This window comes from Martes martes (assembly GCF_963455335.1).
Source record: "Martes martes genome assembly, chromosome: 15".
NCBI lineage: Eukaryota > Metazoa > Chordata > Mammalia > Carnivora > Mustelidae > Martes > Martes martes.
In genome coordinates this window covers 63,764,976-63,788,178 of record NC_137903.1, presented here as the reverse complement: position 1 = coordinate 63,788,178, position 23,203 = coordinate 63,764,976, and the positions used below count along the sequence as shown (strand labels likewise).

The window sequence follows — 23,203 nt, the reverse complement described above, 5'->3', positions numbered from 1 at the left end:
CAAGAACTACTGCTGCATATATTTTTCTTCCATTCTTTCTCTCTCTCTCTCTCTCTTTCAAGTATCACAGTGACAGAACAAAGGCTCACAACATGCATTTGGATTTCCGCAGCCAGGTGATAACTTCCTGGTCCTCATCTCCTCTCCGACTCTTTTCACGAGCTCTCCTCAGCCCCGAGACTCCCTGTCGGCGGACTTGGGCGTCCACCCGACTAAGCAGCCTCAGGTACCCGTGCTGACTCGTGAGCTTCTACAGCGCCCGAGAAACAAAACAGCTACATCTCTGTCCCTGGTGATACAGGCGCCCCTGCCTGCTGAGCTGCTCTTCTCCACCCACAAAATCGAAATTACCCTTCGAGGCGGACAACTACACAAACAAGGCTTCTTCCCAGCCAGCAGTCCACCTCTCACCTTCCTCGCCGCCTCCTCGCGCCCATTTCCAGGCGCCCCTTCTCTTTCCTAAGAGGGTTGCCGCGGAGCGCAAGGAAGGCAGCGTGAGGCCCAGCCCGCAGGGACGCTGCTGCCTTGCTGGGGGTCAGATGACGATGGGCCCGAGGACAGGGGGACGCCTGAGGAGTGGGAAGGCCCGGAGAGGGGGGACCTGTGAGGCACAAGGCCTAGCTGCTAGCACCACCACCCCCTTCCTTCAGGCCAGAGCCCACCTGCCCTCATCCCCCCAACATCAGGGGCCGGAAGTGAATTTGCTGGGGCCTGGATATGGGGTGAGGGTGTCTGTGTCTCCACCGAGCCCTCGGATGGGCAAATCATGCTACTGCCCCAGATAAATTGGCTACTTGTCCCTTTGATGCTCACCACTATGTTCCTAGGCCGGAACCAGTCATCGTATTTCAAGCTGTGATGACAAAGTTGTACGGGGGGCGGGGGGGGGGGGTTGTCAACCAAAGCAGGAACCTCGGACAAGAGACTGTCTGCGAACATATGGCAGTGCCCTCCTTGCCATGACGGCTGGAATAAAGACTAGAACAAAGATTTGTAGGATCAGACCAAAGCCATTTGTCTGCACAAAGCCAACTACCGTGGCAACAACAGCCCCACAAACAGCGTGGTTATGGAACATAAGAGTAACCCGGCTTTAGGTATCCACATTCCCAAGTCTCGCTGCGCGTTCTCCCATGGAAAAACAATGGAAACGCACAATGACCGAGTACCCCCCCTTATGCACACGCGAGACCTAGAAGAGGCTTCCTTTTTCCTGCTACCAGTGGGTTCTTCAGTTTTCTCCTGACATACAAAGAAAAACTGCCTTTCAAACTAATAAGTACCCATTTTTTACCACCCCGCCCCCACTCTGAGTCTTCACTCATCTGATGCAAGAAAAAACCGCCAGGTTTAGAACTGTTTCAAAACAACCATCAATGCAGACGGCAGGAAAACACACACACCCCCCACCCAAATTGTCCTCATGGCCGATTAGACTTGGGCCCATCCCACACTTCTGGCCACACAGGCAGTAGTGTGATTCCAGAACAGCATTGAGGACAGCCTTGGCGGGGAGGCGGCAACCACGCTGAAACAGGGCAGATAGTGGAATTGTCCCGAACTGCCACGATGAAATGAGTACGCTCTTTGTGCTTTGCACGTATGTTTATTTGGAGTCTTAGTGGGGACGCCGAAGGATAGCATACAGGGACACACACACACCCAAACCACCTCCTTGGTGCTATCACTATAGACTGGCTTCTTTTACTTTCTGGAATGTTCCCCACCTTCTCCATGACCTGACCTGTGCATAGCGCTCTTCTCTCTCCACCCACCTCTCCTCTTTTCACATGGTTCACTTCTGCCCATCCTCCACTGTCAGGTCACCCGGCCTTTCCTTAGGACAAGTGCTCCCCATCCTCAAATCTTTGGTTATATCCCATCATCGAATGTGTAACTCTTGTTTCCATGGTGGTTTTACATTTTTCTCTGGGATTATTCATCCCAGTGGGACTCACCCAGAAGACTGAATGCTATGAGAGCAGGGACAGTGTCTGTCTCTGCTTGTCGTTTTCCCCTCAGAGTCTAGCACAGTGCCTGCAACGTGGGCGCCCAGCAGCCATTTGTTTTATGGGTGTGAATGAATGAGAACCTATCCTTTTGAACTTCACTAGGCAGCAAGCTGGTTTGCTTTTAGTGTCTCCTAGCCTGCCTTTCTTCCTTTCCCTCTTTCTCTAGGCAATTTCAGCTTCTCTCCAAGGCTCGACTTCCTAATCTCCTATGATTCTATCAAATTACCCATTCTGAGTCCCTTTCTAGGATTTGATGGATAAGAGGGACTAATTAGGGGAAACAGGTTTGTCCTGCTAGGGAAAGAGAGTCACTCCCACCCAGATAGCACTTGTATTTTAGTACCAGTCCAGTGGGGATTTGAGTACTGAGGCTGTTGGTGGAAGATGTTATTTGACTTGAAGGTTAGTAAAGAGAGTGGCCCCTCAAACGACTCCATGTTGGCAATGCTCGGGTTTTATCCCTGTCTCCTCCCTGTCTCCTGAGCTTGTCCCTGCTCCCAGATCACCCTGTCCCTGGAGCAGCCCTCTCTGACCGGAGCACCCACTGTCACCCTTGGAACCGGCCTCCTTCCTGAGGTGCTTTTCTCCCCTCCGCCACCCAGGGGTCTCTGGGCTGCTTCTTCCGTTTCTGCCTTGGGGACTCTGGGATGCCATAAACACCTGGCATGGACAGAACACGGTGACAGACAGATGCTCCCACTCAGGAACTTCTGTCTCTGGGCACGTGGAAACAGGTCACGCTTGCTGTGAGCACACCTGGTCTTCCGCTGACCTGAGCCCTCCCCCCACATCACTTTCTCACCCAGGCCTGAGTCTTGCTCCTTCTGGCTTCTCTTCTCAGTGTCTTCTTTCCTAGGAGCTCTTTCCCTATAATCTACAAGCCTGCGTAAGTCCCCCCATCTTCCAACCCAGAGGAGAGTAAAGAAACGTTTTCAAGGTCTTCCCATTTCCACTTTTTCCTTTCCCTGTGCAAGGTGAGCCCTCCCTGTCTCTACTTCCTCAATTACCACTTGATTAATCAGTCTGTAACATGGCTTTGTGATTATAAGAGCAATGCATGTTTACTCCAGGACATTTGAGAAATAAAAAATATACAAACAAGAAATCCAGAATTTATCCATGCTCCCAGAATCCAGAGGTCACTGTTATTAATACTGTATATTGGTATATTTGCTTCTAGAATTTGCTATTTGTGATTAGGTGGAAGTGGGGTACTGTTGTGTAACTAACAGTTTTGCATACTGCTTTATTTTCTTACACATACAAGTTCAGTGTTGTGAATTGACTCCCTCGGGTGCAATTTCAAGTCTCACCTCCTCGATAAATCTTTCTCTCACAATCCTTCCCCTGGGTGGTGACACAGCCCCTCCCCTCTCTCCTCCTACCCGTTACTTCCTTAACCCTTGCACTTAACACTGACTTAGGTAGGCTCCATTAGACTGCTGACCAACGGCGACCTCTAACCGGGTGGGGAATGTGCCCCAGGCCACTGAATCCACAAGGTCGTATTAGACCCCAGCTCTCTGGAAACCTTGAGGTGAGAACTGGCAAAGAGACGACACAAGAAAAACGCGGGACACAGACCCTGCTAGAAGGAGCATACTGTCTGCCGAGAGGAGGCGGCCTGCTTGCACCAACCCCCGGCAACGTGACTGTTGTGTGTGGTGGCAAAGTTCCACCGGAAGCAGCTCTGAAAAGCTTCCAAACCTTGAAGCTGAGCCAGGCTGGTCCCCACGGTTTCTGGAAGGGTGGCTCACGAGCATGTCTCTGATCACTTTCCCAGTGCCTTGCTAGGAGGGGCCCAGCACTAGGACCTTAGGAACAATTCACTGAATTGACTGGAATTTACATATTCCTAAACATCCCTGTAGAACTGAGTTCTAACCACCCAGGCCTCCACAGCCGGTCTGTGCGAACTGCCCCTCCCCAGCCAGGCCCCAAGACTTTCTCAGCCAGAGCGCCAGTCTCCTCCCCGGCGGGCAGGGACCCCTCTGGCCTCCGGCACTTCCTCCCTGAGAATGTGGTTTCTCTGAGCAAACGGAATTGCCTAAGTGCCCGCATTACTGCCAGTCTCCCCAGGGTTCCCATAATGCGCTGTGTAGGCCTCAAGCAACAACGCCATCAAGCATTTCATTATCCTCCTTGGATGTATTACTTTCTGGTTAGGTCTCTAGAGAAGGTTTATTATCCTCTTAACAAAACTTCATTATTTACAAGCAGTAATCAAGGCTTCAGGCTGGGTCCCCCACACCACGCACCCTTTTAGGGAAATTAAATAACCTCTCGTTTCCTTGGGGGGGCATCCTGCCCCCTCTCTGGAGGCTCTTCTGACCCTTTATTTGATTTTTGGGGGGTGGGCATTTTCTAGCCATCTGTAAGACTGTTCTCCAACAAGTTTCCCTGGTGGTGAGTCCTCCCCATCTTTTAAGCCTAAATTCTGTCACTCATGTATTTGCTGTCCAAGAGCCCTTCCTTGAGCATCTCCAACGTTAGGCCCTTTGTTGAGCCCTGGGGACACGGAGGTGAAGAAAACAGAGTCGCAGAGGAGAAAGACGGGACAACAGAGAGCGCGGGTGCGGGTCTTGCTTGCGGGTCAGGCTAGAGGTTGTCCTCACTAAAATGGGAAATCATCCAATCCTCACAACAATATTGTTTGGTTGTATGGTTATCCTCATTTTCGAGCTGAGAAAACCGAGGCACAGAAAAGTTAATTAAGGTGGCCAAGGTCACACAGTTCGAAAAAGTAAGAACGAGGATGCCAGCCCGGGCAGCGCGGCCCCTGCCTTTGTGGTCTCGGCCAGTCTGGTGTGTCGTGTGATAAAGCTGCAAGACACTGAAGTCCTAGGGGGCAGGTACTGTGAGTAACAGGCGCTGAGACTTCTCGCGAGAGTCTGGACATCTCCTCCGGGACAGTGACTGTGGCTAAACTTCTTCCTCAGCAAAGTGCGGTGGTGCCGGCAGACTCTGACTTCTTCCTTGAGGTGAAAAGCCCTCACTCTCCCGGTTCGTCCGTCTTCAGGGAGGTTAACACAACCCTGGACTATTCGTTTGTAACCCCTTGTGGGGAATTAGCTGAGCATCAGGTGGAGGCTCTTCTTCAATGGGAGAAGGGCTCAGCCTTGAGAAGAAGAGCAGGGGAGTGAGGGTGAGAAAGGATCCTCCTGGAACGCGAGGCACATACCTTTCAGGTGGCGGCAGGATGAGAGCTGCAGCTGTTCGGGGCAGGGTGGGCTCTGAACCACGACAAAGGAGATACCCAATGTAGTCCCACACGAGGAAGTGGAAAGGGAGGTAGTTGGAAGGTTCTAGAAGTGAACTTCCTACTTCCTACTTGTCTAATCATGGATTAGAAGTCCCATCTGGTACTTTTGTCACACCCACTGAGTAGGGAGGCAAAGATCCCATAGAAGAAAAAACAAGGTCCACAGTATCAAAAATATTTAAAATATATATATATAAATATATATATTTATATATTTTTATATTTTATATATTTATATTTTATATATTATAATATATATTTTATCTATTATATAAAATATAAAATATATTATAATATATATTTTATATATAATATATATTTATATATATATTTATATATATTTTAAATATTTTTTTAAAAGATTTTATTTATTTATTTGACAGAGAGAGATCACAAGTAGGCAGAGAGGCAGTCAAAGAGAGAGGCAGTCAAAGAGAGAGGGAAGCAGGCTCCCTGCCGAGCAGAGAGCCCGATGCGGGGCTCAATCCCAGGACCCTGAGACCATGACCTGAGCTGAAGGCAGAGGGTTAGCCCACTGAGCCACTCAGGTGCTCCCTATATTTTAAATATTTTTGATACTGTTTTTATATTTATATTTATATATAAATATAAAATTTATATTTATATAATTTTTTATATTTTTTATATATGTAAATTTTATTTTTATATATAAATTTTTATATAGATATAAATTTATATATATTTATATATATATTTTAATTTAAAAGGCACAATCCTCCCTTGACCCCACAAAACTCCTTCAACCCCCGCGTCCCTTTGGCAAAGCCTGCCCTCTTCTTCTCATCCCGGTTTCTCTTGAGCCCGTCTTCCCAGGCTCCATCATCTCCACTCCGTGGAATCTGCTCGTGCCAAGGTCCCCTCATCCCCTCCATGTTACAACACCCAGTGGTCATCTCTCAGTTCCCAGTTCCCCGAACCAACAAGTCGGCAGCACCGGAGTAGCTGACCCCCTTTGCTTTCATGAAACACTTTTCCTGCTCAGCCTCTGGCAACCACTTTTTCTGGGCTCTCTTCCTAGCCCTCTGGCCAGTTGCCCTCCCTTGCTGCTTTCTTCTCCTTTTCTCCACTGCCAGGCACTGGAGTGCCCCCATGGCTCCATCCCAGAGGTCTTCCCTGTCTTTGTGCACTTCTCTGTCTTGCTCCTATCTTCTGGCCTTCAATGACCTCTCCAGGGAGCTACTGTCTCCTCAACACCTCTATTGGGTGTCTAATAAGCATCTCAAACTTCACATGTCCACAGACAAATTCGTGATCTTCCCTCTGAAACCTGCCCCCCTCAGTCTTCATCATCTCCATAAATGGCAATTCCATCCTTCCAGTTGTTTCGGTCAAATCCCGTTATCTATCCTTGACTCCTCTTCTCCTCTAATATGTCAGATCTAATCTGCGGTCAAATCTCGTTGGCTCTACTTTGTACACACATTCCGATTTGGATCACTCTTCCACCTCCACTACCCTGACCTGTACCCAAGCCACCATGAGCACTCACCTGTACAATTGGAATGACCTCTTGACAGGTCATCCTGCTCCCACTCTGCTCCCCAATCTCCTCACTACCTTTCACCTCACTTCAGATGAGCCTTTAAAAGTGTATATCAAGTATATCCCCTCAGCTTAAATTCCTCCAAGGGCTTCCCACCTCTTCCAAAGAAAAATATAAAGTCCTAAATATGGGCTACAAGGCCCAACATGACCTGAGACTTCTCTACCTCTCTGCCTCATCTCTCCTCCTCCCTCCCCTCCTACCACATGGCTTCCTTGCTCTTCCTTCTCCTGGACCACACTTACTCCTGCCTCGAATGCTCTCCTGAGAGGTATCCAGGCACCTTTCTGCTTCAATCATCTGTTGCTACAAACCAGATCACCCCAAACCTTAGTGTCTTAAAACAATGCCAATATACATTTTCTCACAAATCTTCACTCTGGGCGGGCTCTGCAGGGATAGCTCACCCCTGCTTTCCCAGAAAACTGAGCGTGCCCATCCACATGCTGAGAGTGGATGCAGGCTCTCCCGGGGGACCTCAGCTGGAGCTCTGTCCCAAATACCCGCATGTGGTCTTTCCATGCGGCTGCCTCACTTTCTCACAGAAAGTTACTGGGTTCTCAGAGGGAGCATCTCTGGAGGACCAAGCAAAGCTTCTGGACTCTTACAAGTTGGTATGAGAAGCCATAAGGTGCCACTCACACTGCTGTCCCAGTCCTACTCAGATTCAAGAGGAGGGGACACAGATGGAGGAGAGTCACCATCATGTGGAAAGATGAATAGACATGATGGGAGATACTGGTGTGGCCATACTGTTTTTCTCACCTTTTCTTGATAAACATGTAGAATGAGCTCACCAGGGAATACCCTCTCTCTCTTTACCTTGCTTTAAGCTTATTTCTAAAACTCCTTACCACATTTAAATGCTCCATAAAAACTTGTTAAATGAATGACTACATCATCACCACAACAAAAAAAGATGGCGAGGAATATTTATCAAGAGCTTTCTATGTGACAGAGACCAAAAAAAGTATTTACACATAGTATCTCATTAAGTTCTCCCAGCAACTCTGGGAAGTATTTGTGTTCCTATTTTATGCACAAGAGAAGTTCACACAGCTGAGAAGAGGTGAAGCTGAGGTACAAAGCTGGGCTTTAGCTACCACACGATGCATTTAACTGTCTCCACCTCGGTCTTGGAGAACAGCGGGTGTGCCATGGCCAAGATCACAGTTGCAGTGTGTCTAGCTGTGGCTGCTGGAGGAGAATGTCACTGGGCATTCCCTCAGAGGTCCTATGGGCAAGGAGTGGCTATGCTATGCCATTTACTTCTTCCCACTTCCCACTTTCTTTCCAGTCTGGGTGACTGTCAGTGCCATCTCTGTGGAAACGTCGCAGGAGATTCTTCGGGCTGCCCGGGGAAAGAGCGTTACCCTTCCATGCACCTACCGCACTTCTGTCTCCAACCGAAATGGATTTATCCAATGGGACAAACTTCTAAGGAGTCACTCGGTAAGGATCCTTAAAAAGTTGAGGGTATCGTGGAAATGAATATTACCTGACCATGACCTCTTAGAGGACAGGCACTACAAGTCTTTCAATAAATGTTAGAATAGACATTAGCACCCAGGGGCGCCTGGGTGGCTCAGTCGTTAAGCATCTGGCTTTGGCTCAGGTCATGGTTTCAGGGTCCTGGGACTGAGCACAGGCATTAGGCTCCCTACTCAGCGGGGAGCCTGCTTCTCTCTCCCCCACTCCCCCTGCTCTTGTTCCCTCTCTTGCTGTATCTTTCTCTGTCAAACAAATAAACAAAATCTTTAAAAAAACAAAAACAAACATAAACATTAGCACCCAAGCTGGACTGGGCGGGCAGAGAGTAGTGAATGTTGGACTCAGCAAGGGGCCCATTATGCCACCTTTATTTTGAAAAAGTGACCTTCCCTAAAATATCCTTCTGCTGGTCAGTCTCGAGTTACCTAAATTGTATCATTTGAGACAGTCATTCCTTTTGATTAGCATAGAGCTCTCCTTGAGGCCAGATTTTATTTTATAGTGTTTTGGGGTTTTTTAAAATTTCCTGTTTAGGTCCTTTTGGGGAATACAGAAGACTTTTTTTTTTTTTTTTTAAATTTTGAAATAGGTAATACAGTCCCATGGTTCCAGAATGAAAACATCATCAAAAGCAAACATTGGGAGGTTTCATTCCCATCTTTGCCCCTATTTACTCTGATCCTTCTACTCCTCACCATTTCCACCAACCCCCCCCCCCACCTGCCGCCCCACATACACTCCCCACCTGCAGGCAAGGCTGATTTTCACCGGTACTGGTTGTTTGGGATCAGTCTCTATTCTGATTGGTTGTTAGATCTGCTGCAATTATTACGTATTTTCAGTATAACTCTTGGCTAAGAGAACCAATTTATTTTCCCGTGTATCCTTCCATTGATTCTTTATGCAAATTCAAGAAAATGTTAATGTGTTTTGTGTATATGTGTGTGTGTGTTCCTATTTCCCCCTTTTTTACACAAAAGGTAGCATATTCTAGGCACTGTTTTGCCCTCTTCACTTAACATAGCTGCTGAAGAGCTTTCTGTACCAGTTAATAGAGAGCTCCCTCCTTCTTTCAGATCTTTGTAGGAGTCCATGGTGAGGAGACCCCCGTTAATATTTAACCAGCCCCATAATGACAGGAACTTGGTATTCCCAGTCTTCCAATTACCAAGAATAACCATTTACATATGTCATTTTGTGTGTGAACAGGTATACTGCTAGAATACACTCCCAGAAAGGGTCAATGCTCTTATAATTTCACAGACTACAAAATTGCCTCCATAGGGAAGCGTTACAAGCTCCCCATAGCAGAGCCTGAGTGCTCATTTGTGCGCAACTGTGTGTCTAAGTAACACATGCATCCGACTAACGATTAAGCAGTAACACTTACACAGAGTGAAGTATGTCTACCCCATACCCTGAACTCCCAGTCTCCTCTTCCCCTCACCAAAGGGAACCACTTTTATGAGCTCTGGGGTGGCCTTCAATGCATGCTGTATGCATACACAAACATACATATGTACATACCTACACATACATGAATAGGCATGTTTACATAGACCACACACACACTGTTCTGCACTTAGCTTTTCTTCTCTTAATACAGGTCATGAAGCTCTTTCCATATGTCAGTACATTTATATCTCTCTCATTTTTTTACCCTTGATCTCAGCCAAAAGGCCTAGAAGCAATCTGTCTCATTTTTTAAACACTTACATGAAGCGTACCATTTTACGAATGTACTGTATCTACCAATGATGGACATTTGGTTTGTTCCCCGGATTTTGCTGCTACAAATAATGCTGCAATAATTATCTCGATGTGAGTGTCTATGGGCATGTACAGCACACATAGATAGCATAAGTGTGTATATGAAGTAGATGCGTGTAGTATTAAACATAGAACTTCTGAGTCACAGGGTATGTGAATTTAAAATTTTGATAAAGGAGATCAACTTGCTCTCATGAGATGTCATGCCAATCTCCACATTCACCAACAATATGAGGGCACCTACTTGTCCAACACACAGTACTCTCAAACTGTTTGATCTTTGCCATTTTAGTAAGTGAAAAAAGTATCTCATTTTTAAAATCACATTCACATTTCTCTAATTATAAGAAACAGAACATCTGGGGCGCCTGGGTGGCTCAGTGGATTAAGCCACTGCCTTCGGCTCAGGTCATGATCTCAGGGTCCTGGGATCGAGCCCCGCATCGGGCTCTCTGCTAGGCGGGGAGCCTGCTTCCCCTCCTCTCTCTCTCTGCCTGCCTCTCTGCCTACTTGTGATCTCTCTCTCTCTGTCAAATAAATATATAAATAAATAAATAAATAAATAAAAGAAACAGAACATCTATGCTTAAGTTTGAGAGAGGTCTACATTTATCTTATTTATTTTGGGGGGTGGGAGGAAGAAGAACACATTCAAAATTTATTCTCCAACGGACAGCTGGCATCAGCAGGTAAAACTACCAGAGTTTCTCCATATATATGAATATATTTCTCATATATTCATGAGGCGTTATTTGCTTAACAGTGAGAAAGGCTCTGGTGTGTTCTCTGTAACAATATCCACTTTACAGTGTAAGCAAGAACTAGTATTGTGTTCCACTTATAATTCCAGGAGGAAAGGCACCACTCGTCCAAAAAAAATTTCAGATCCTAAAGTCAGGTACAATAACACAGACAAACTTTTGATAACATTATTGTTCTACTTTTCCACATAGAAGGAGACTGACTTCTCCACCCAGAAATTAGGGTCTTTCGTTCTCCTTCCTTTGTTAAACCATTAGAACAATGTTTCATCATTTGCTTAATATTACATATACAAAAAGGGGAAGTTAAAAAAAAATCACAAGAATATCTCGCCTGTCTCCACCACACAGCAATTCAGGTTGAAGTGTCAGAACACTTCAGCCGTCGTAAAATAGGAAAATAGAGACTTTGGCTACAAAACTAAAAATTAAATGAGGTAGATAAATTAGAGCTTTCACACCCCTAACTTGCCGGTTCCAACTTCATAACCTTCACAAAATACTCAAGAACAATATTCATGATTACTTGACGTCAGCTGCACCAAGGATGTCTTTGTACAAATTAGTATGTGAACCTAGGGGTGCCTGGTCTGTCGAGGGTCCAACTCTCGGTTTCAGCTCAGGTCATGATCTCGGGGTCATGAGATCGAGGAGCCACTAGTCAGGCTCCACATTCAGGGTGGGGGGCAGGGTTGGCGTTGGGGGGCAGTCTGCTTGAGATTCTCTCTCCCTCTGCCCCTCCCCCTCACCGGAGTGCTGTCTCTCTCTCTCTGTCTCAAATAAATAAATCTTTCAAAAAATTAGTATGTGAACCTATAAGAATCATGCCCTTCCATGAGTCTTTTCAAGAATAAAAACCCAGCTCTTCCATTGAGTAGGCCCTAGTGAGCTAACTTAAGTCACCCGAGGGTTCCCGCCTGGGTCTCTTCCCCTCCTGGTGGTTTGGGAAGGAGGCACCTGGAAAGCAGGGGGAGTATGCAGGCACTCTTAGGGCTCTAGCTGAATGGTTTTAAATAGGCAGCACCACACATTGAGGGCATCCTACTTAAGGTCCATGGTTGAAGGAATTTTGTAATTCTACAAACTTAGTTGTTTTTTTTTTTTAAACATACATCCAGAAAAAAAGAAAGGATGGGTTCAGGGTTGGTGGGGGTCATACAAAACAGGCCCCGAAACAGATGCCAGATCTTGTTCCTGCACCTGCACACAGTCATCGGGGAAGTAGATGTTACCCCTGCTCCCCCATTAGGCTAACAGTTGTCTTTCTCATGGTGGTTCAGTAAGTCCCACAGTGAGGTCTACTTTTAAAAGGCAAACGTGGGGGTACCTCCTGGGTGGCTCAGTCAGTTAAGCACCAGACTATCTATCCACCTAGCCTATCTTATCTATTCATTTATTTTATGATGTGATGTTAGTCACCATACAGTACATCATTAGTTTTTGAGGTAGTGTTCCATTATTGTGTATAACACCCAGTGCTTAATACCCATCACCCTGTGACCCCTTTCCCCCCCGCCCCCTCCCTTCTGTAACCCTCAGTTTGTTTCCCACAGTCCAGAGGCTCTCATGGTTTGTCTCCCTCTCTGATTTCTTCCCATTCAGTTTTCCCTCCCTTCCCCTGTGGTGCTCTGTGCTACTCCTTATGTTTCACATCTGAGTGAAACCATATGGTAATTGTCATTCTCTCTTGACTTGTTTCACTCAGCATAATCCCTCCAGTTCCATCCATGTCGATGCAAATGGTGGGTGTTCATCCTTTCTGATGGCTGAGGAATGTTCCATTGCGTATATGAACCACAGCTTCTTTATCCATTCATCTGTTGAAAGGCATCTCGGCTCCTTCACAGTTTGGCTATTGTGGACGTTGCTGCTATGAATATCGGGGTGCCCCTTCTTTTCACTACATCTGTATCTTTGGGGTAAATACCCAGTAGTACAATTGCTGGGTTATAGGGTAGCTCTATTTTTAACTTCTTGAGGACCCTCCACACTGTTTTACAAAGTGGCTGCACCAACTTGCATTCCCACCAACAAGGGAAGAGGGTGCCCCTTCTCTACTATTTCCAACACCTGTCATTTCCTGCCTTGTCAATTTGGGCCATTCTGGCAGGTGGGAGGCGGCCTCTCAATGTGAGCGCGGCCTCTTGGTCTCGGCCCCAGTCTTGATCACAGGGTCTTGAGAGCAGGCACCACGTTGGGGTCCATGCTGGGTGTGCAGCTACTTAATAAAATTTTTTTAAATGCAAATGTGCCTGCCAGAGGTAAGCTTTAGGTCCCTGGAATACCCAGAGTGAAAGCATTTACCTTTTTCCCTGACAGGAAAGAAGGGGTGACCCGGGACACCCAAGGCCTGGAGTAGCAGGACCCATGGGAAAAGAGAGTAAATCTCACCTGATCCGCCCTGTTTTCTGTTGCCCTGAGGACTGACGGGCCATGGGCACAGGTCCTTTCTACTTCCAGAATCTCCGGGTAAAACCCAGAGAGGGAAGCTGCTGCCCTCAGCCCGAAGAAACTGAAGGAGGTCTCTTTGACCATCACATGTATTCAGCCAACCAGAGACGGTCTCACCAGGCACTTCTCTGAGTGCTCAGATAAACACTAAAGTTCTTCTGTTGACTGAGGGATCCCTCACTTCCAAAAGGAGTTGAGGCAATCCCCTTGAGAGTAAGCAAGGGTGCAGGGAAAGGGGATTGAATCTGTGTCCTCAAGGAGATTATTGTGATAGGTCCGGGCAAGGGGGCAGCAGTGGGAGATCCAGGGAGGAAGTCTTGGGATAGCCGTGGATAGGAGAACAGTTGGGGCACGAAGGGTCCGAGGCAGAGCCAACCCGTCAGAAAAGAGTTGAGCTGGGAAAGATCCGGATTCGCGGACTGGCCCACAGCTCAAGACACTTCCTCCTCTCCGGCCCCAATGTTCCTCCCCTTCAGGAGAGCTAGTTACCTGCCCCTCCCAGGGCAGCTGCAGTTCCTGCCCTACACAAGAGAACCTGCACTCCTTAACCAACTCGTGTTTCCTGGCACAGGCTATGTTGGTCCAGACACAAGGACACCTTGTCCTGATTTGCCCAGAGGACCTGTGCAGCATCAGACCTGACACCGTGTCTCCACACCCCATGCATGCTCTGCCTTCTGCCTCTACCAATCCCCTGCCTCCACCGGCAACTTCTCTTTTGCTAATTCAACGTGCTCATTCAGGCTTCATCTTGTTTCATCTCTCGTTAGTGTTTCCCACTCTTGATCACTTTCCCATCTTGGAATCTTCCTCCCTTGGCTTTTTGGGCAGTCTCATCTTGGGTTTTCTTCTGCTCTATCTGACCTCTCCCTGACCTTTCAAAATGAAGTAACGTGGGGACTTGGCATACGGCACTCATTTACCTGGGGTGGCTTCCTCTAGCCCACAGCTCAGTTAACATCTAAGTCCCTGACTCCCCAACCTTCATCCCCAGGTGCACTCAGCTGCCCTGGCCAGCTCCTACCGAACTCTACCTGTGCCATTGACACTTCAGGCACATCACGTAGAAAACAGAACACATTGTTTTTTTCTTAAAACATTCTCTTTCTAGGTGTTTCTTCTCTTGGAAATGACTTCACCATACACCCGAATATTCAGGCCAAAGATCTTGCCCCTTGAGGTCTGCCACTCCCTGACTCCCAGTCCCATTGGTCTACCCTGTTCACACTCCTCAAATTCACTTCATCCTTCCCGTCTGCATTGCCACAGCCTGATCTGAAGACCCACAATTTTTCGTTTGAATTGCTGAACTCATTTCTTAACTGCCTTTCCTTCTCCTTCTAATTCAACTCCCACCCTGTGTTGAGAGTTAACTTCCTAAAAGAAGTTCGTGGCACTGGGTTAACCACTTGGGAGAGGTACTTAACCTCTTGCCTTGGTTTCCTCATGTGTAAAATCGTAATATCTCCTTCATGGGGGCAAAATAATAATATCTCCTTCACGGGGGCAAAATAATAGTATCTCCTTCATGGGGATGTTGCAAGGATTAAACGAGATAATACATACAGTGTGCTTGGAATAGTAGCCAGCACGTAGCACACACTCAGTAAACAGCAGCTGCCATCTTTATTGCTACCCGCCCGTGCTCATCTTCCACCTCCCCTCCCCTCATATACTCGCTTCTGTTCATAATGAACACACTGGGGTAAACCCATAGCTTCCCACTCCGAGGTCTTTCTTCACTGTTCTCCCTTTGCCTAAATTGCCAAACACATCCGTCCATCCTCCAGCGTGCACCGCCCCAACCCCCTAGCCCTTTGCCTGGCCGGTTCTCCTTTGTCCTTCAGGATCCGAGGCACTGTCTCCTGGGAACTCCTCCAGGAAGCCTTCCCAGACTATCCAGTTGAGATGTAATGCCTCTCTTCTGAGGTCCCACAGTCACTCAAAGGCTGTCATAACGTTTATTCTCTGAGGGTAGAAATCACGAGCTCCTCATCTTGGAGCATCACACTCAGTAGCGATGACGTCTCGCGCAGGCAGTGCCCTCACCGCTTCGTATATATACTTTAATCCTCACAAAATCATATAAAATAGGTGTTATTGTTTTGATCTCCATTTTGTAGAAAAGGAAACGGAGTCACATTTTGCTCGAGGTCCTCTAACTAGGAAGTGGCAGGACTGGGATCTGTACTGAGGTAGTTTGGCTAGGAAGGAGTGATCTTAGCCACGCTGAGATCACATGTGATCACACAATGAGTAGATCAGTGAATAAATTGATCCCAAAGGCAAGAGTCAAGTAAATAAAGTGGGCTTGGAAGCCAATGGTGGCTGCCAACGCAATATGGTGGTGCATAATAGATGCTCATGAAATACTTGGTTGTCTGAACGAGTGAGAACAGTTTGAAATCGAATGGGTAAGAGAGAAGCCAGAGGTTACCAGAGGTCAAAGTGTGGGGAGCTGAGAAAAAGCCCCTTTATCCCCATGTGCTTCTGTGATACGAACTGCCTACCTGTCCTGGTCTTTCAGTATTTTCATTAAAAGTACAGATACATTATAAGAAGGATCCACAAATGGGCACTACGTGTTAAAGCTGTTTGTTCTGAGGGGTCGACGAGTTAGCCCTCTGGGCCTGGCAAACTGTGGACGGGGGTACTCAGCACAGGCTGCAAGCACCATGCCAAGACTTAGGGTAAGACAAAGTGATGTTTCTCCTCCCTCCCAGGAAAGGGTGCTCACCTGGGAATTTTCGATGAAAAACTACATCTACGGTGACCTCTATAAGAACCGCGCCAACATCTCGAGCGAAGCCGAACACTCAGATGCCTCCATCACCATCGGCCAGCTTACCATGGATGACAACGGCACGTACGAGTGCTCGGTCTCCCTGATGGAAGACCTGGCAGGAACCTCTAAGTCACGTGTCAGGCTCTTGGTCCTGGGTGAGTGTCTCCGTCTCTTTCCTGGGGTGGCAGGGAGGTGGGGCAGGGAGAGGTGCTGGGAGAAGTCGTGCCTTTGTGTAAGGGAAAGCCGGAGACAGCCATACCTGACCAGGAGCTCAGGCTCCTCCCCTCATGCCATCTGGCTGCCAGGAGCTGCTCCTCCCTTCTTAACTGAAGACTATTCTGAGTTGCCCACCCGTGGCAGGCAGTTCCCAGGGCAATGGAGTACGCCTGTTTGGAATGGCCCTGGGGCTCTTCCCATATCTCAGCTCCCTTCCTTTTCATGGTAAACTTATTAGGGAGAAGAAAAAGGGAAATCATAGATCCTAAATAAGGACTCTTACTGTGCCTGCCTTTGGCACCGAGAGCCAGATCGTGACTTCCCCATCATAAATTCAGCTCATCAGTAGATACCCTTCCCACTAGCATCTCTCCACCCTGGGCCCCAACCACATACCACCGATGAGGCTCCACTGCCTTTGAAATACGTCCCAAGATGACATTCTTCCCATACAGATAACTGATTATTAGAGCTCATAGTTTTGGAAGAATCTGAACATCATCTATTTTAGTATCTTCATTTTACAGATGAGGCCCAGAGAAAGCAGGGCCCGGACTCAGAGTCAGTTACTGGACACATATTGGCGAATGGCTCTTCTAGGTCCAATATAAGGAATGGCCTCCACCCTGGGAGGTAGCAACGCTTTAAACCCAAACAATGGATCATTTTTCATTTACTTTTCCCTTTTATACTCCTTAGTGGGACTTTTTTTAAAGTGCGGGAACTGGCTGCCTGGCTTTTTGAAGCATCGTGTCAATCAAACAGTGTAGCCCCGAGAGAGAGTAATTAACCGTCTCCTTCCATCTTACCCCCAGCATGGTAGCCAATGGGAATATTCCGCCACACACTTCACGTCCTTTCTAAATACGCACGCGTGCGCACACACACACACACTTTTTCTTTCTTCCTTTCCTTTGGGGAAAAGAAAAGATCATATTATGAAGACACACACACTTTTTCTTTCTTCCTTTCCTTTGGGGAAAAGAAAAGATCATATTATGAAGACCACTTGGCAGTGTTTTGGGGGTAACGTTCCATGCCTGTTTCTCCAGATGGATTCTATAGATCTCCGTATGGGCGGCGCACATTCCATCACGTGGACGTGCTATGATTTATCCAAGTGTCCCACACTGATGGACATTCTCAGACTGTTTCCAATTTTGTGTGAACAGTACTGATGTATATTCTTCCTCTCTGTTGTTTTTGTTAGGTAGATTCTTAAAAGTAGGATTTCTAGGTCAAAGACGATGCCTTCAGGAAACATGAAGCCATACCGGCAAACTACTTTCCTCAAAACGACGTCTACGGCCATAGCGATTTATGAGCAGTCCGGTTTTCCCCTATCCTTACCGGCACTGAATGTTATCAATCTTTTTAATTTTTGTAAATTTTGTTACTTTGTTAGGTAAGAAAAAATTCAGTGCAGTCTAAATCAAAATGTTAATTTAGCCACTAATAAGCTTCACTACTCCCCATTTGGGCCCAGCCCCCTGAAGCCTGGGGACCAGCAGTGGGGAGTGAGGGCTTGGGGTCCGTCTCCTCACCCTACCTCCTTCATCTGACTCCTCCCAACCCTGGGAGGTAATGATGTGGCTCCTCGGAGGTCAAGGTCCAGGGAGGATCAAAGGGAGAAAAGCCAAGTCCTGCTTGCCTGGTGAGGCCACGTGCATCTCCCTCTGGGCTCTCACAAAACCCCACCTCAGCTTTTTTTTAGGGGGAGTGAACGAACAGGTCCTTCCACCTGACACAGGTAGCATGTGTGCCCCCGGCCTTTTCCACCCAATCCCCATTTCTGGCACTCACTCCTGCTCTCTGCCGATCTGCTCTGGGCTCCCTGTGGCCCAGCAAACAGAGCCCCTTGGAGACATGAACATGGCATGGGTCAGCCCCCACTCCCACCTGGCCATTGCAGCCCACTCCAGCCCCCTTCTCTCAGCTGCAGGCAGGGGGATCCCCGGAAACCCAGAGGCCTCCATAAAGCCCTTCCGTCCTTAGACTGCAGAATCAGCACTTCAAGAACATACAGGTTTCTGTCACTCAGCGAGCCTCAGCCACGGAATGAGAGATGCCAGCTTCCAACCATAGGGAACCCTGGTCTCCAGATTCTTCTGGTGTCTCCTCAGCTTGACCTGAGATGGGGGAAACACCTCCTTCCTTACCCCAGGAGCAGGACAGCAAATACTCATGGGTCCCTTCCTAAGCATCCTCTTCAAAGAGATCTCCTCCCTGATGAACCTCCAGGCTTCCCTTGCTTGGGTGGGAGGAGGGTCCCTGATAACCTAAGGATTTGCTCTTGGAAAGGCTGCTGGGATGTTTCTCATGCTTCTCTTTCATACTGAGGACACTCACCCCCTGGAGGTTGCAGTAGAAATTCTGGGCACAGGAGAAGTCCCGATCTGTCTCACGCTGCTGCTTCCTAGAACACATCTGAGGTCCCTTGTCATGCGCTACCGCCTTCAGTAGTATGAAAATGAACTTCATGCTCTTTTTTAGACTTAGACCTTTATTTGACCCAGAATTTATTTTTGTAAATAGGATGCTAGGAGTCTAACTTTGTTTCCTCCCACATGGATAACCAATTGCATCAGCGTCATTCACTGTACCAAAGAAACCCTGATCATCCCACTGGGATGCCAGCTTTGGCACATAGTAAGTTCTTATACAGAATGGCTCCTTTATTATTCCTTTTTTGTTCATTTTCCTTTTGATTATTCCTATGCTGATATTACATGGTTTTGATTACAGCATGTTTATACTCATGTTTATAGTTTGTTTTATTTTGGGGGGTTTTTGTTTTGTTTTGTTTTGTTTTTAGTTAGAGCTATCAGTGTTTGAATAGTCAGCTTTTAATACCTGGCACTGTGTAATATCTTCTCTTGCTAAACTTTTCCAAAAAAAATTCTGTCAATTTCTACACAGTTATTCTTCCACATTAATTTTTAAAATTATTTTGCTTAATTAAAAGTAGAAGTTGAGGGGCGCTTGGGTGGCTCAGGGGGTTAAGGCCTCTGCCTTCGGCTCAGGTCATGATCCCGGGGTCCTGGGATCGAGCCCCGCATCGGGCTCTCTGCTCGGTAGGGAGCCTGCTTCCTCCTTTCTCTCTGCCTGCCTCTCTGCCTACTTGTGATCTCAGTCTGTCAAATAAATAAATAAATCTTAAAAAAAAAAAAAGCTTTAAAAAAAAAGTAGAAGTTGATTGGAATTGTGGTCAACTTACATATTACTTTGCAAAGGAATGATATGTTACAAAGGTTAAGTCCTCTCATCTAGGAAGATGTATTTCGGATTTAATGATCCTCAATAACAAGGGATGGCCAATAGAATTCCAGGTCTCCTGTGGACAGAAGGTATAGGACCTTTTTCCTATACCTTCCTCTTTTTTACAACCCTGCACCCGACCATGTAGCTAAATTTCCCGTTTCTCGTGTCCTCCTGCTCTGAAAACAGAGGGGGTTTACCTTAAATAGAGAGAACACTACCATCGACTTGCAATGACCTTGGTCTGTATGAAAACTGTCACACAGTCATGGTCATAACAGCTCCCGTTTCCTGAGGATGAGCTATGAGCCAGGCATCTAAGAGCTTTACAGATATGGTCTCTTTTAATCTTTGCAATCCATCCGTGAAAGTGAGTATTAACACTCACGTTTAATAGAAGAGAACACCGAGGCTTGAGACACCTGTAGAAACGGTCCAAGCTTCCATCAGAACAGGATGGCCCAAAGGCAAAGCCCTGTACTTTCACAGCGGGTAAGCCTGCCACCCCCCACCGGCCTGTAATTGATCCCGTTCAGGATGATTCCCAAATTCTTTCAGGTTTACTTACATCTTCTAAGTACCCTTTCTGTGAGCTGATAGCAGACATAAGCTTGCCAGTGATGTTTTAGCTGACCACGGCAGTAACTTGGGTTCTGCCCTTCCTGGATCCATGCCAACAGAAGAAGGTTGGCGGGGCAGAGCCCAGTCAGCCCTGGATGAGCCGTTTGTCCTCATTTGTCCACAGGACACGTGCATCTTAGACACATCACTCATTGATAAATGAAATTCTGACTCCTCTTCCACATGGGGGTCTTTGCTTAGGGTCTGGGACACAGAAACCCCGCTGCCTCACTATTTCTGGGTTTCCATGGGGAGCTCCTCATGGTCTTAGACCTTCAGGAACACTGACAGCCCTCACACATTTTCGTCTTCTGGCATTTTTAGAGCCGTGTTTTAGTTGCTCCCAATCTAGCTGGGGTGCCTGATGTGTTTGTCTACAGAGTACCCCTAGAGCAAGGGGCCTGCTCTCTGGAGGGCTCCTCAGGTTGAGAGGTGTAGCCTGTAGAAGGCTGTTGGTTGTTGAACTGGAGCTCTGCTCTCCCATCCTGCTACTATAGCAGCCTTAGTCCAAACACAAACAAACATAATTGTGTTTGGTGATGCTGCCTTGCCTCTTGAAAATACGAATTAGAAAAAAAAGAGAAACTAAAAAAAAAAACCATGTTGACTTGAGCTCCTATCTACATGCTGATTTTTGTCCATGACTGAATTTGTAGCCAAATGGGTTGGTACTTTGCTCTTTTTCATTCCTCACCAGGTAGCGCTTTCCGCCGTCTTAGCACTTACAGTCCTCTGAGCTCCCTGCTGCTTGGGTGAGTGGATAGAGTCCCCATCCCTGAGTGAACATTCAGCCTGTACCAGTTAAAGCCATTATGAATAATGCTGTAACAAATTGTTTTGTGTACATAGCTCTTCATTTTTATTTGACTTAGCTCCTTGGAGAGAGATTATAAGCCAAGAAAATGCACATTTTTATCCAGTTTCTGTTCTGTATTTCTACCTCCTCTCCCATTGCCCTGGTTGGCCCCTAGCCAAATCCCTCACTTCTCTGGACCTGATCCTTTTCCGGCTGATACTCTCTCCTTCTGGCTTTGTTATGGAACCTGGACTGGGTCCTGATGGGAGAACCAAGCAGCCCTCGGAGACCTTGGAAGATCGGAGATTTATTGAACACTGGTGGGCTCAGAGGAGACTGTTCCCCAAAAGTCTAAGCCCTGAGCACAAGCAGGGAGGGTAATTTATATCCTTCCACTTCCACATACTTGGTACTTATGGTGCACGTGGAAAACGGGGTAGGAAAAAAGAACCCAAAAGGGCTTTGAGACAGGGGCTGGAATTCCCTTGCTGGTTTGGTCGGCCATCTTAGACTACAGTTTTTCCCTTATCATTCACCCCCTTTGATGCCCCCTTAAACATCTAGTTTAAAGGGCATCATTATCATCTACTGTGGGCTGACAGCCCTGCAAGGCTAGTATCTGGGTGGTGGCTTGCCTGGTAACAGTGTTTTCTATGGACTAAGCAGTCCATCCTAAGGTTGCCCGATACGCAGTAACAATAACAAGTTTCTGGGAGGAAGTCCAATCAGAAGGGGCGCAGCGTAAAGTCCGACTGCTGAGGTGAGGGATGTTGCGCCGATGATAGCCAGGGACTACCGCGAACCGATGTCCATCAGTCAGTGGGGTCTTGCTAAAGGTGGAGCCAGAGCGGGTCGGTAGGGTCTGGTTGGGCTTTCCGCTGGTGTGATTTGTCTGACTTATGAGCCTCCTTTACTCTAGAGTGGTGGACCCACTGGGTGACACCTGAGACCTTGAAGGTGGTAGGGGTAGTGTGAACAGTGTCGGGCCCTATCCACTGTGGTTTGAGTGGGTCCTTTTCAAAGCTTCTTGGGAGATGCGCCTTAGAGTTTTTCCCAGGGCTTGGAGGTGTTGGGACACTTCTAAGTTTCCAGTCCATTCAAGGTCTCCTCTGACCCTGCTTATTACGGGGGGCGGTCTGCCATAGAGCCTTTGAGGTGAATTATAGCTACGGGAATCTTTTAAATACAGTTGACTAGAATAAATAAGATCAATGACCTCCAACAGGTAGGCTCTATAGAAGTATGATGTTCAGCTCCAGGCATAAGGGTAGCTGGGCTTAAAGTTTGACAGGTTTTAGGTATTATTTCAGGTGTATCTGTAAGCATAGCCTGGTGTTTATTAAGTCGGCCTCCATCATCCTTCGGTGGCCTTTGGCCTCTAAGACAAATCTGGACCTAATGTGAAGTCATTAAAGTCAGGGACTGTCCCATAGTGAGCTTTGAGGCTCTTTTACCAGGAGCACTGTTGTATGCTTAGCTAAAGCCTTTGCTTGCAATTGTACCTCAATAGAAGTGGCTTCTAGGATAAATACGACTGAGAGGGATGAGACAATTAAGAAAGACCTCTTTGGGGTAAAGCATTAATATCCTAACTATAAGGAATCACTGGCAAGTGGGGGAAAACTTATCAAGAGGCTAAAGGCATTCCCAAGTACATCATCTAATCCAATCATAAAGAAAGTGGGGTCATCCCTTATCTCCACAAGTCCGTAGTTAACCCTATGGAGTGGGGTATGCCCTGGCTTTTAGGGAATGATTTAATTATCCCAGCCACAGTCACATAGAATTGGTCAAGGTGATAAGTTATACAATTCTTGGGGAATCAATTCCATTTTCCAGTTGCTTAATCATGTGCCATGGGATCCTGTTATTATCCCCACAGAATAAAAAGCAAAAATATTGTCTAAATGAGCTATTGTGCAACTTCTCTGAAGTTTACCTCAAGTTGTCTAGCTTAGGTGAACAACAGATATTTAAAGACATCAAAATCTAGAACTTAACATCCACAAAAGTGGGTTATTTAAATGTAATTTTTCTCTCTAAAATAATCCTCATTTCCAGAGACAGCCAAATCAGGACTAATTTATTTAAAAAACAAGTCCAGTTTTAACAAAGTTGGCCTAATTATTTACATAAGCTCAGCAAGAACACTGAGTGATCAGACATCACACGGATCTTTTAGAATCTGCTTTGTTGGAACTTTTTACTTTTATTTT

General features: G+C 46.8%; 1 protein-coding gene across 1 annotated transcript in view; it reads left to right on the top strand.

The window, feature by feature from the left end:
* The window catches only part of GPA33 (glycoprotein A33), a 47,412-nt gene that overhangs the window by 5,065 nt on the left and 19,144 nt on the right, over positions 1 to 23,203 (top strand). The window contains exons 2-3 of the mRNA XM_080825082.1: positions 8,136 to 8,290; positions 16,035 to 16,251. Of these exons, the coding sequence (XP_080681208.1) occupies positions 8,136 to 8,290; positions 16,035 to 16,251 (372 nt within the window). The remainder of the gene's footprint in view (positions 1 to 8,135; positions 8,291 to 16,034; positions 16,252 to 23,203) is intronic.